The sequence below is a fragment of the Theobroma cacao genome, chromosome 7 (assembly GCF_053813885.1).
Source record: "Theobroma cacao isolate CCN51 chromosome 7, ASM5381388v1, whole genome shotgun sequence".
Classification (NCBI taxonomy): domain Eukaryota; kingdom Viridiplantae; phylum Streptophyta; class Magnoliopsida; order Malvales; family Malvaceae; genus Theobroma; species Theobroma cacao.
In genome coordinates this window covers 3,380,277-3,393,016 of record NC_142645.1, presented here as the reverse complement: position 1 = coordinate 3,393,016, position 12,740 = coordinate 3,380,277, and the positions used below count along the sequence as shown (strand labels likewise).

Genomic DNA, 12,740 nt, shown 5'->3' with positions numbered 1-12,740 from the left:
TCTGAAACAAGGCTCAGTTACCGACAGTTTGAGCCTAAAAGATTGTTTTCCTCCACAAAAGTTCTAGGATGATGCCCTAGCATTTCTGTATGTCGTTTGAGATTTCTTATCCCATTTTCAGAGAGTACGAAATGAATCGAATCTAAAATTCTGCATGAGAAAACCTAAACGCAAACTCAAAAACCACTCGAATCCGAAACGGGAAAAACCCAAACTTAAAATGATTTGAATTTGATATTAAACCAACTCAAAGTTATAATAACCTAAACTTAAACATTATATCTACAAGAATTTGATTACTTATTTTATTTTAACTTTATCTTGAGCTTAAAATGATTTGAACTTAAAACGATCTAAACCCGAAATGATCCAATCTGAATCCGCCTGTTTCGACGAAAAAACCATTAGACAGAGCAAAGATCAAAATTACATTTTAAGAACTGTCGTGCTGGACAAGTATAGTACAGATAAATGAGCAAACTTTATCATTAACCAAAACCATTGTAAGGTGTAAACACACATACAAGCATATACCCAATACAGGAAGAATTATTTGTTTTGCAAACTTGTAGAATATAGGCAATTGACATTCTAGAGAGAGGAGATGAAAAAAATATGAAAGGACAAATTGTGATTTTTGCAGTAAACATTGAAATCAGGCAGCTGCCTTGAGTTTCTTGGCAATGCCGGCGATGTACTTCCCTTGGTGGAAAGCTTGTGCCAACTCAAGTTCAGATGGCATTCTAGTTCCATCCCCAGCATAGGTTCCTGCACCGTAGGGACTTCCACCTTTCACTTGCTCCATCTCAAACATGCCAGCACCAAAGGTGTATCCAATGGGAACAAATATCATCCCGTGGTGAACAAGCTGAGTGATTGCAGTCAACCTGTGATGAATTCCAGAACATTCAGATACAAGTTAGGTTTTCATCGTTCTGTTTAAGTTTTGGGTGTCTTAAGTCCATTATACGATAGGGATATAGAACTTACGCTGTAGTCTCTTGTCCACCACCTTGAGATCCAGTGCTATAGAAAATACCAGCAGGTTTTCCTGCAAGTTGCTGAGTTCTCCATAGACCTCCAGTTGCATCCAGAAATGCTTTGAATTGAGCAGACATCATTCCAAATCTTGTTGGGAAGCCAAAAATAAAACCGTCAGCCTCAGAAAGATCGTGGGGTGTAATAATTGGCACATCACTTTTTGGCGGTGCACTCATCTTTCCAAGAATCTCTTCTGACAGGGTCTCAGGGACCTGTACAACATATATACCAAAGTTATTTTATTAGCCCTATCAATTCTACAAATGCTTTCTAATAAATAATCCAGGAAAGCCCTTCCCTTCTAATGAGCCAAGAACAACTAGTTACACTCAACATAATGAATTTGCAACAGCTGGACTTTGCAAAACTTGCTTACACAATGAAAGGCAAGGATGGTTACACAGACTGTCACGCCAAGAAAGGCAACACAAAAATTAAGCATAACTTCATCGACAAAGAAAAGCAGACCAAAAACCACAAGAAGGTTAAATATGCAGTGCCAAAGCAATGGGCAATACGATATAAGATAACTGTAGGATTTCTGATAAGGAAAAAGGTCAAGGGTTCTCAAAAGGAGACATCAAAATGTCTTATTTTTAAAATCACTAACTAATTAAGCCCTTGGGAGGAAAATGGAAGCATTTGAAAAGGAGGCTGGAAAAATATATACTTTGGAACTGAGTATGAAACAGTTGAGACCAAGCATAGGTAATGACTTGTAACCTGACAACTTGTCAATTTACCAACATTGAAACTTCTGGACAAAAAGACCATTAGATTGCAGTTTAACATTTATTTAACCTTTTCTTATCCATAAATAAATTTCTTGCTGCTTTTAGTTAGCCTACACTACTACAAAGAAAGCAGGTAATTTGACCACAGCAGCATGGTGCACATTCTTACCTGCCATAGTTTGGCTTCAACACCTTCAACAGATGCAGCCCCTTTCTTTATCTCCTCTGCAAGTTTTTCCACATGTCCATACATGGAATAGTATCTGTAACAGCAGTGAATATATTTGATTAAAAGAGTTCATTTATTTAGCAAGAGAATTAAGCATAACTGAAGCTGGCAGAAAAGGAAAGGATTATAAAGAAAAGAAAAAAGAACTTAATCACACTCAAGATGTAATCATAGCAAAAATCAGATGTAAGTTTTTAGGTAAGAAAAAGGACGATAACATGTGATACATTATGGTCATGAAATTTTGGTTGGTAAAGAAGTCGTTTGGCAATCATTATAAAACATTATGGTCAAAAAGTTTAAACTGAATCTAAGACCACCATTGGACCACTTAGTTCAAGTCAGAAAACAACCTGCCAGTCACAACAGGTTGACAAATGCTGAAATCATAATAAAAAAGATAATTCAACCACCAATCAGCAAGCATTGATGTCTAAGTTGAAATCACACAGCAAGCAAATGTAACAATCAACAAAGAAACCCATCACATTTCAACATTTAGTGTGCCAGCCCATAAAACCACAACTTTGAGTCCTATTTTGAGGACAAATGGGGATACACTAGACCGTCAATCATGGGCATATCTATGACTCTAAGAGTAGGGGAGCTTGGAGATCAAAGCCTCGATATATTTGTGGCAGAGCCAAAATCAGGAAAAGGGACCTATATAAGTGGGTCATATAAGCAGCAAAATTAAGGATACATGCTGAGAAGTGCCTCTGTCAACAATACACAACAATTATGTGGTCCCAATCCAGACAGAAAACGTTGAATTAGTCAGACTCGAGCAGAAGCAGAAATAGACATAAAGCCAACTGATAATATCTGCTGCAATGGATATGTAATACAATTTAAATCTCTCCTAATAGCTTTGTACTCTCCACACCCACCTCTTCATGCTCTAACCTGCGCAACCTGCTCACAATGGCACACCAAATTTTCCTAATATCAGAATATTGTCTCTCATTACGACTGTCCTATAACAGATAACCCGACCATCCACAATCATTCACCCAGCTTACCCCTAACATCACTTTTCATCTATGGATAATACAGGGCACTACAGATGTGAATGCTGCCACAAACTATGAGTTAGCATGAGCCAACTAGTATCTAACTAGAAGATTTAGCGTATAATGATAATTGCATAGGGCAGAGTTAATCGCTAAAATAAGGAGCATGCTATGCCTTACATATCACCTTATGATGAAGGAGAATTATTTTATTTATTTCAATCAAAATTAGATGCCAGATGTTGCATGGGAAGGATGCCGTGAAATTTATCGAGTCAATTGCACACGAAATCAACAGGTACCATTGCTTTCAAGTTCCAAAAAAAAACAGATGAGCACACGGTAAGTATATGGTGAAAGCATTCACAGGTCTATAAAATGCATACAATCTACAGTAATTATAGTAAAGCTGTAAGCCTACCAAAGGTAAGTCCCATATAGTACTTCACTGAAACATGGCACTAAATGTCCTTAAACACATTACTACCATTCAAATATGTTTGATTTCTTAAGAACTTACTCTGCCTCTCCCCACCCCTGCACAAAAAAAAAAAAAACTGCTGGCTTCACTTGAACCCCTCTTTAGCCTTGTTTATTTAACTCTTGCAGAAAAAACACATATGGAGCACCCAAACCACATGCAAACAAGTAAACAAGATGACAACACAGACTACAGTGCGTGAAATTGACTCAAGCATACATATCTGGAATGGTTGTGAGGTACATGCTTGATTCATCTAAACCCTGTAAACATGTCAGTTAATAATAAAAAGCAAAACCCCTTAAACTCGACAACCTACCATCAAAATATTGTTCAAAAAATACAAGTTTCTTACGCAGCTTATATGTCTTAGTTAACACGTCATCTCATACAGTCAGACAAATAACTTTTTAATGCAAACAAAATCTCATCTTTGCTACAAGTAATAACACACATTACAAAAAGAAAAACCCAGATAGCATGAGAAATTCAAAAGCCAAATCTCCTACCAGAACAAAAAACATAGCCTTTCTTAACTCCAATTCTATATGCAAACATCCAAGATTTTCAACAAATAACTAACAATTATATATTGTCAACAATTTCATGGTTTTGTGACAGAAATGCTGTTCTCGACATTTTCATTTCCTTTCGTCTACTCTTTAATGAATTCATTTTTTTCTTTTCCATTTTTCTAACGTATCAACTCAACACAAACAGAATTAGACTGAACACTACACTTTAATCTAAGAATTGACCTCATTGATCTTGCCTCAGAAAGTAGCTAAATTGATCACATTATTAACTAAAATTAGATGAAGTAAAACCTAAAACTACCGGCACCCAACAGTTCTAAAGCTAATTCTTAACTAACTAACAGACTGCAAAAATCAGCGGCAGGAGGAAAAAAAAAACTAAATTGATACTGCATTTTTCCCGTATCCAACTGGAAATTAAATTTTAACTCAAACCATTAAAAATCGCATTTTCCAGCTCCTGCAATCGCAATTATACGATAGGAAACTAACTTTCCCAATTATTGTAAAAATTAGTGAAAAATTCTAAACTTTCTGTTCAATTATAAGTTAAAAAATACAGGAAGAAAAACTTATTTCTACAGACTCAAATCAAAGCAAATAAACATACACGGTAAACTTGAATTTTTTTTTCAGAAATTGAATCAAATACACGCTTAAAAAGAGAACCAATCAGAACTCAAACTCAACCAAAGTAAAGATAAAAAAGAACAACTTTTCGCACCAAAAAAAATCTAAAAAAATTAAGAAAAAAAGAGAGAAAAAGGAAAAAGATACATACACAATATACACCTTGGTTGCCATTGATGAATTCCTCTAGAAATCACAAGAAAATTCTCTGTTTTTTCACTATTTGTTTCTTTTTTTGGCTTTTTTTTTTTTAATTCGCTAAAGGAAAAACGTTGACGAGTGAGGTAAAACGGAGGAGCCGAAAAGCTGTATTTATAGTTGCACGGTGGGGTTAATTTATATTATTTTTTAAAATTTCTTAATTAGTTACTAATTTCTTGATTAGTGGATACGGCGACGTCTTGGAGGGGTTTTAAATGGGGTTGGTGGTTTATTTAATGGGAATAAAAAATTAATAATATTTAATTAATGATGAGATGTTGTTGTCACGCTCATCATCATGTGGTCGTTACACAAAAATCTAAATACACTCCTTTTCTAGAAGGTTTAATTACCTTTTAATTTCTTTTAATATATTTGTTGGTCAAATTTAATTCTTTTTTATTTCATATGGTTTGATTATTATAGTTTTAGGTGCATTCAATATTTTTTTCTTTTATTTTATTTTCGATAAATGAGTCTTGACAAGTTTTATAATATTTTTTAATATACAATTTTAATTCGTATATATTTTTTTAAAAATCTCAACGGTTAAGATGAACGATAATCTTATATCACAATAGATACTTAAAATTTTGATTGCAAAGAATTTTTTATTGTTCAAAAATAAAATTATATTGAAGTATTATAAATTTATACTTTCAATTCAAATGATGTATTTATTTAGCAACAAAAAATTCGTAATTATTAATCTAATAACCCACCCAATTGTATAAAGAAGAAAGAAGAGGTCCACCTTAATCCAGATTAATCTCGACGTATTCGTATTTATAAATTCAATAACCTATCCAATTGTACAAAGAAGAGATCAGAGATCTACTTTGATGTGAATTCATATCGATCTTAATATCTCTCATAAAAATTTTATATTAATAAAAATTTGAGTAAACTGTAATACTACTTGTTATAAACTCACATTTTTAACTGAATATATATATTTATTAAATCAAAAATTCTTATTTATAAGCTGAAGACATATTTTGTTTTTTACTGATATCGAATTTGTGACATAAGTGAGGGGAGACAAAATGGATGGTGTCATAATGCATATGGACAAATCTTGGAGGTCACGTGGTGAAAATGCAAAAATCAAGGCCGTTGGATTTGGTTTTGGATTAAAACCTTTTATAATACAAGAGGATTAATGGAATTAGGGGTCCAATGATAAGGATTAATTGGTGGCACATCCCACCCAATGCCTGCGTGACAAAAACGGGATGACGTATCACATGCTACATGCTGATCCAATTTATAAAGGGTTTCGAATTGACATATGTGCCCCACTTTCCCCAGTTAACTATAAAATTTAATTTCTTTGACAAACCTTTTTCTTTTTGGAGAATTAGAAATTTTGTTCGATTAATAAATTTGATAACAATCGACATAAAAATTTGAATTTTATCGATGATTTTTAGTTAGCGTTAAAAATTTATTTATCTCTGTCATAGATAAAATTCAAATTGATAGACTATTCTTTTTTAATGTTATAATCAACAAAATTATAAACGTTAATATTTAAATTTGTAACTTTATATCTATTATGAGTTAAGATTTTTATTATTATATAAAAAAATTATTATAAAGTGTAAAGATAAAATAAAAAAATAAGAAATTAAGCATAATAATAATAATAATAATATATTCAATATTTGAATTCTTAATTGGTTAGTGCAAACCATTGTCTTATTCACTTAGGCCATTCCAAAAAGTTTTGAATTCAACAGCATTGAGAAGCCAAGTCACACCTTTGGTCAACAAAATCCAACTCCCTCCGTCATCCATTTGATGCTATCCAAACAATTGTTTTGCATGGTCCAATGGTCCAATCCCGTAACAATCATTTTCCCAAAAGCAATATTTTATGTTGATCTTACGGTTCTTGGGTCATTGGTGTTCTCTTACCTAACTACAACAGAATCAAGGGCTTCTCAGCTGTCACTTGATTAGCATTGACAAAGAGAGATGAGGAACTCCTCATGAGTATAAGCAGTGTGAAACATTGAATCAAAGGGTATTTCACAATATATGGGGCCATATGGCAGCATTGGGTTGAAAACAGAAAAGAAGGAAGAAAACCCAGAAATCTCATTAGGCTTCTCACAACACAAAACTCGATGAAAAGGGAGATGGAGATGGTTGATTCTTCCAGACCTTTTAAAGGAGAAGTTTGATTTTTTGCCCATGACTTTGATGGTAGTCTTTGTCACATTTTTCTTTCCTGACCCTTTTCGGGGGTCTTCCAAAGCAAGAACAAACATTGCCATATATACTGAAAAAGAAAGGATGCGTCTTCCCCTTGAACTAACAGGAACCTCAATATCAGAATTCATCATCTTTCATAATTTTTTCCCAGAAGAGAAGGCCCACCCCAAGAATGGGAAATTGGCTTTTGCTTCACGGATCCCTCACCGTGTCATTCTTTTTTGCCTTGTTGGCGTGTTTACAAAGTTATAGGAATTTGACAAGCTGTCTCCCTTGCTTATCTCTAAATTGATGTTACCTGTATAATTAAAACAAAGACAGATAACAGGCAAAAATTGGTCCTGTATTGGCAAAAAAGAAAAAAAAAATTGCATATACCTGGAGCCATCAGGAAGTTCTACAGCTGACCAGCACTTTCCTGTTACGTGGCTACTCTTTTGGACTATTTATTGTTTTGGATATCAGGAATGACATCTAAAGAATGGGAGGCTTGAACAAGTCCTGGAATCTAATTTCAGGATGAGAAATGAAAGCTGCTTCTCACCCTTTAATTTTTTTCTAATCTTTTTCTTTGCATTCATTGTTGGTGAAAAATTGAATGTTCAGCCTGGAAATGGTCAGCATCAACAACAAGTTATAGCATTTGCAATCATATTCAGTTCTATTTTCTTAAAAAAAAAAATAGTTTATGCTTATCCTTTCCAAGGGTGATAATCCAAAAAGTCTCTGTTCAAGCCATCTCTATGTGATAAAAAGTCCATATGTTCACATTTGAGGAGGCAAAATTGTAGAAATCATGAAAAATCTTTTGAGTTTTTAGTGGACCCATTTATGCCTTTCACATTAAACAGGATATATCTGTGTCATTTTTCCATGAAAAATCTGTTGGAACTAAAATTTTCTTGATCTGTCACTAAATGTTCCTGTTTTGGCACAGAACCTTTAGTTATAAATGATTGAATTTGAAAGGCTTTTAAATCCTAAAACAATTCTTGGGTTTTATACAAGGCCTGGGAAATATATTTTGCAACAATTTTCAGCATACCTTAATTTTGATTACAGTCTCAACTTTGCTCCCATGTTTTAGGCATCTGAAGTTCTGAACAACATCAGACCAAGAGGTTTATCATGGTTGGTCTTTGCTAAACATACCTTACCAGGTATTGATGACAGCTTTGTTGGTGGTTTAAAACAACTAGAAACTGTTTACCAGAAGAATTGAAAAGTTTGGTCTGATATCTACCTTAGATATCACCTCATTGTAACATGTGGGATCTGCAACATTCTTAAAAATCTTACCTACTCTATCAACAAAATGAATCAATATCCCGCAAAACGTTTGATGCTACATTTTATGATCAACATTCATGGTTTGAGGGAACAGACCTTGCCATGGGACCTGCATCACGGTTTATGGTGAGTGTCATCAATTCAGCTCAAGTCCAGTCGTAGACGGTTGATCATTCATTCTTTTAGTTGCATTTACATGACTATGAACTGTACACAACTTGAAACAGTGAAGAAGTAATATTCCTGACCGACGATTTACAAATGATGAGATCGCATAGAATTCCTATTTCCTAGTTGTTTGTTTTTTTTGAAAGTTCAATTTTATTTAAGGTCTGAAAGAACATTAGTTCTCCAGCAAAAAGATTTTGCAAGGCATACCCCTTACAAAAGAACATTGAGGTATGCCATAACAAAATCACACAAGGATCAACTCAGGAAATACAATGTGAACTTTCAATATCCAGGACTATTCCCAAAAATGGGCATACCTATTTCCTAATTATGTGAAAGCTATGGTCTTTTTTCACTAGATCTGTTCATAAGCTGAACAGAACATATTACAAGCTTTTTAATTAGTTTACAATTGGCCAACCATTTCTTCCCAAGGGTTCAACTAGGAATGATGCATATCTCATTGGACGAGGCAAATAGTTCAATTGGGCCCAAAAAGGTCAATGCAAGCAGTTAATGATCTTTGCTTCACAAAAATCAGGGAACGTTACACAGCAGGAGGTGTATAGCTCAAGAATCATTTATCATCGACCCTCCATTATAGACATACTTATATCATTGGTTGAAGAAGATTCAAGCTTGCTTGATGTAGAGTCTGTTTCAGGTGATTTCCTTTCCATCAGGAAACCAGGTTGTTTTGGTTTACTCAATGCTGTGTCACTACCCAACATCAGAACCACTGATGACATGTTTGGTCTATCCTCCGGATGTTGTTGCAGACATAAGAGACCAATGTGGATGCCTCGTGCCACTTCTGATAGATTGCATGATTCTTTTAGCAAAGGATCGATCAGCTGTACAGCCTTTTCTTCTTTCCACAAATCCCAAGCCTAATACATGTTATAAAAGTGTGATCATTTTTTTCTGTTCAAAGTACAGTAAAAAGTAGAGTTTTTGATACTTACATGTCCAATAAGGTTAAGGCCATTGCCAGGATTGTAAAACCCTCTATTTTTCTTCCCACTTATAATCTCCAGCACCAGTATTCCGAAGCTAAAGACATCCGATTTTACTGAGAATTGCCCATCAATAGCATATTCTGGTGCCATATAACCACTTCAAAAGATCATCAAAAGAAAAGACATCAATGAACTTTTAGAGGTAAATTCATGAGAAAAAAACAGAACAAGAAAGGAAAAGAAAACCACTTGGCCGCTTACTAGGTTCCAACCACCCTATTTGTGTTCCCCTCAAATTGGTCTCCTCCAAAAGATCTAGCCATGCCAAAGTCTGAAATTTTGGGGTTCATCTCATTGTCAAGAAGAACATTACTTGCTTTGAGATCTCTGTGTATAATCCTCAATCTAGAATCTTGATGTAGGTAGACGAGCCCTCGAGCAACTCCCCCAATAATATGAAAACGCTTAGGCCAATCTAGTAGCTTACTTCTTGTTTTCTCTGTCATGTTTCAAACTCCCATTAGTTAATCTACCAGCTAAACATCTTCAAGTAGATTTATAGGATTGTTGAGAGATTGAATACCGAAAATGAAGAAGTCCAAACTTTTGTTTGGCATATATTCATAAACCAGCATTTTTTCCTCTCCTTCAATACAGCATCCCAGAAGCTTTACAAGATTTCGATGTTGAAGCTTGGCAATTAGTGCTACTTCATTTTTGAACTCAGTTAGACCTTGTCCAGAGCTTCTTGAAAGCCTCTTCACAGCAATTTCTTGTCCATCTACAAGGGTACCCTGAAAATAATATACGTAAAGAGTGGTAACTTTGTTCTAAACATAGTTCATATTTTGTCTTATGATCATTTTCACCAGAATGTTGCAAATTTACCCTGTATACAGGCCCAAAACCACCTTGTCCTAGCTTGTTGTCAATTGAGAAGTCATTGGTTGCTTTGGATATTAATGCTAGGTCGAATAACTGGACTTCTGAGTCTTCCCTTTGCCCTTCAATGTTCCTATCGTTTATCACATCGTTTTCTCTTGCCCCTGAAACATTTTAGTACATACTAACATTAGCCATAGAAGGCTATATCATGTTGGTCAACTGTCTTTCTGAAAATCAGCTAGGGAAGTTGGTAAGTATTCTAAAACATAGTGAAAGCATGATTTGTGAAAGCAAATGGATCAGACAGCGTTACCTTTTGAGCTTGCACGGCTGCTGCAAATGTAACAGCTGACAAGAAGCACACCAGCAACTATGAAAATGGCAATTGGAATTGTGACTGCTATCTTGACCTTATCATTACCTTTTGGCTCTTCATGGAGTTTTCAATAAATAGAAGGAAAAAAGGGAAATCGAATTGGAACCAAGAACAAATGAACTTAAGCTATAGACCGGTAATAGAGAATGAAATTGGAAATTATTATGGAACTTTAAGGAAACACTCAAATACTCAACAAAACTAACTGTAAACTTACCTACTTCAGAGGCAGACATTCGAACGTATAGATCCTGACCACCATCTTGAACTAGTTTAATATCAATCAGATCACCAAACCAAAGGGCACAACCGCTGCCTTCTCTAATATCAGTGGGTGTGTAAGCCATACAAGAACAGTTCTGTAAGCATCTAGCCCTGCATTCCTTGAGACTCATACTTCTGTTTACCCAAGAATTTGTGGTGTCTGGCACTTTCAGTCCAACATATTTGATGAACCCATCACCTTTCTGGCAGTATAGTGGTTTATTGCGCTCACAGCCTGGGTTAAAGTCCATTGTGTACAAATTCTGTGATGATTTAGGCTTGAACCCTTTTAAACACTGACAAGGTGGCACCTCAGTACTGACACAACTTCCATATGGACCGCAGCGATCATAGTTGTCGCAGATGTCCCTGGGTATGTATGTGATCATCATCCAATTTCCAGCTTTTTCATTCCATATATAGTGCTGACCCTGATAGGCATTTTGGTTCAACATATATCTTGAGATCAGCGATTTATTTTTGACAGTATATACTTGGTACACCTCCGGCTCATTCCACACAAAACCATTCTCAAAAATGGAATTTGGCCTTAACATGGGTGCACCGCTGAATCTGAGGCCATTCCAGGGGCCTGTCCTAACGTATTTATTTGGGCCCTTCCATGCAACAATATCAGGGTATTGATATAGCTCAACACCAGCCGTGAAGTCTCCAGGTGATGGATCATCTGAGTTCTTCCAGGCTGACAGACGCCGATCAAGACCAGTCCTCAAGTCCCATCCAAGTCTCATCCCTGGAAGTAATGTATCGCTTGGATAATCAAAACTTTGCCACAAAAATGTTTCTGAATCATTATCATTTTCACTTCTTAGGACAAGATTTCCAGAATCTAAGAGCTGAACTACAGGACTTTGAACTCCTTTCTGTATGTTGGTATACCAAACAACACCATTGTTTCGACTGAGCAATACAAGATTACCTTTCCTGTTTATCATCAGCAAACCAGTTGTGTCATTGATCGGATTGCTTCTGTTTGCAACCCAAATAACAGTTTTAACTGCTATTTTCTTGTACCAAATTCCCAAGTAACGATTCTTAGAGCTTCCAGGACTAAAGAAACCAAGCTCAAAGATTCCATCTCTTGAAACCAAGGTTCTGCCATCACTAACAGACTGAGAGGAGGTGAAGACATCGATTCCATCAGCAATACCTGAAAACAATATTAGCAAAATGGTGTTGGTGAACATGAAAGACAGAATGTCCATTGGTTTCAACTTTCAAAGCTTGTAAAACTCGTAGAAAAACTTTTCAGTTCGGTAGATTTCAGAGAGCAAATATATTTAGACTGATGAGCGTTGACTAGAATGCAAGTCTTCCTTGAAAAGACCATTAGCTATCTTCTGCTCTACCTGGCCTTTCAAAGTAATGACCAGCAGTTTATGGATAGCAGAAAAGCTATCCGATAGTAAATACAGTTCCTCAAGTGTCATGTGGGTAGGAGAGCTCTTAAATGGGAGGAGGGCCAAAAAGCTTGGAAAACTTTTTACGATCAAAATCTGTGGATCCTTTTTCTTTTTCTTTTTTCCCTCAATTGTACGATGATTGGTTGACTTTAATTAGCCTCTTAAACCTATAAATTACAAGCTATTTAAGAATTTAACTTCATTCTGTCATTCTTACACTAAATAAGTCCAACATGACAAGTCACAAACAATATATTCATTATATGCACAGTGTCTTAGAGTTCTC

General features: G+C 35.4%; 2 protein-coding genes and 1 long non-coding RNA gene across 3 annotated transcripts; all 3 read right to left on the bottom strand.

Moving 5' to 3' along the window:
• Positions 1-462: 462 nt before the first annotated feature.
• Positions 463-4,967, bottom strand: FQR1 (flavodoxin-like quinone reductase 1). The gene is made up of 4 exons (XM_007021073.3): positions 4,816-4,967; positions 1,945-2,038; positions 991-1,253; positions 463-887 (listed from the first exon to the last, which is right to left on the bottom strand). Exons 1-4 carry the CDS (start codon positions 4,836-4,838, stop codon positions 656-658), a joined length of 612 nt encoding a protein of 203 aa, XP_007021135.3. The 5' UTR covers positions 4,839-4,967; the 3' UTR covers positions 463-655.
• Positions 4,968-6,531: 1,564 nt separating this feature from the next.
• On the bottom strand, positions 6,532-7,618 carry LOC148761450 (uncharacterized). The gene is made up of 2 exons (XR_016027568.1): positions 7,464-7,618; positions 6,532-7,383 (listed from the first exon to the last, which is right to left on the bottom strand). It is a non-coding gene; the product is annotated as an uncharacterized LOC148761450 (long non-coding RNA).
• Positions 7,619-9,130: 1,512 nt separating this feature from the next.
• Positions 9,131-12,447, bottom strand: LOC18593719 (G-type lectin S-receptor-like serine/threonine-protein kinase At4g27290). The gene is made up of 7 exons (XM_018124458.2): positions 10,984-12,447; positions 10,704-10,820; positions 10,394-10,551; positions 10,089-10,299; positions 9,767-10,004; positions 9,512-9,662; positions 9,131-9,436 (listed from the first exon to the last, which is right to left on the bottom strand). Exons 1-7 carry the CDS (start codon positions 12,254-12,256, stop codon positions 9,131-9,133), a joined length of 2,454 nt encoding a protein of 817 aa, XP_017979947.2. The 5' UTR covers positions 12,257-12,447.
• Positions 12,448-12,740: the final 293 nt, after the last annotated feature.

Coding starts and splice junctions, on each gene's coding strand:
- FQR1 (XM_007021073.3), bottom strand. CDS start 4,838: ATGGCAACCAAGGTGTATATTGT. Junction 1,254..1,944: donor TTGAAGCCAAACTATGGCAG/GTAAGAATGTGC, acceptor TATGTTGTACAG/GTCCCTGAGACCCTGTCAGA. Junction 888..990: donor GGTGGACAAGAGACTACAGC/GTAAGTTCTATA, acceptor AATTCATCACAG/GTTGACTGCAATCACTCAGC.
- LOC18593719 (XM_018124458.2), bottom strand. CDS start 12,256: ATGGACATTCTGTCTTTCATGTTCACCAACACCATTTTGCTAATATTG. Junction 10,821..10,983: donor AATGTCTGCCTCTGAAGTAG/GTAAGTTTACAG, acceptor AACTCCATGAAG/AGCCAAAAGGTAATGATAAG. Junction 10,300..10,393: donor GTTTTGGGCCTGTATACAGG/GTAAATTTGCAA, acceptor TATTATTTTCAG/GGTACCCTTGTAGATGGACA.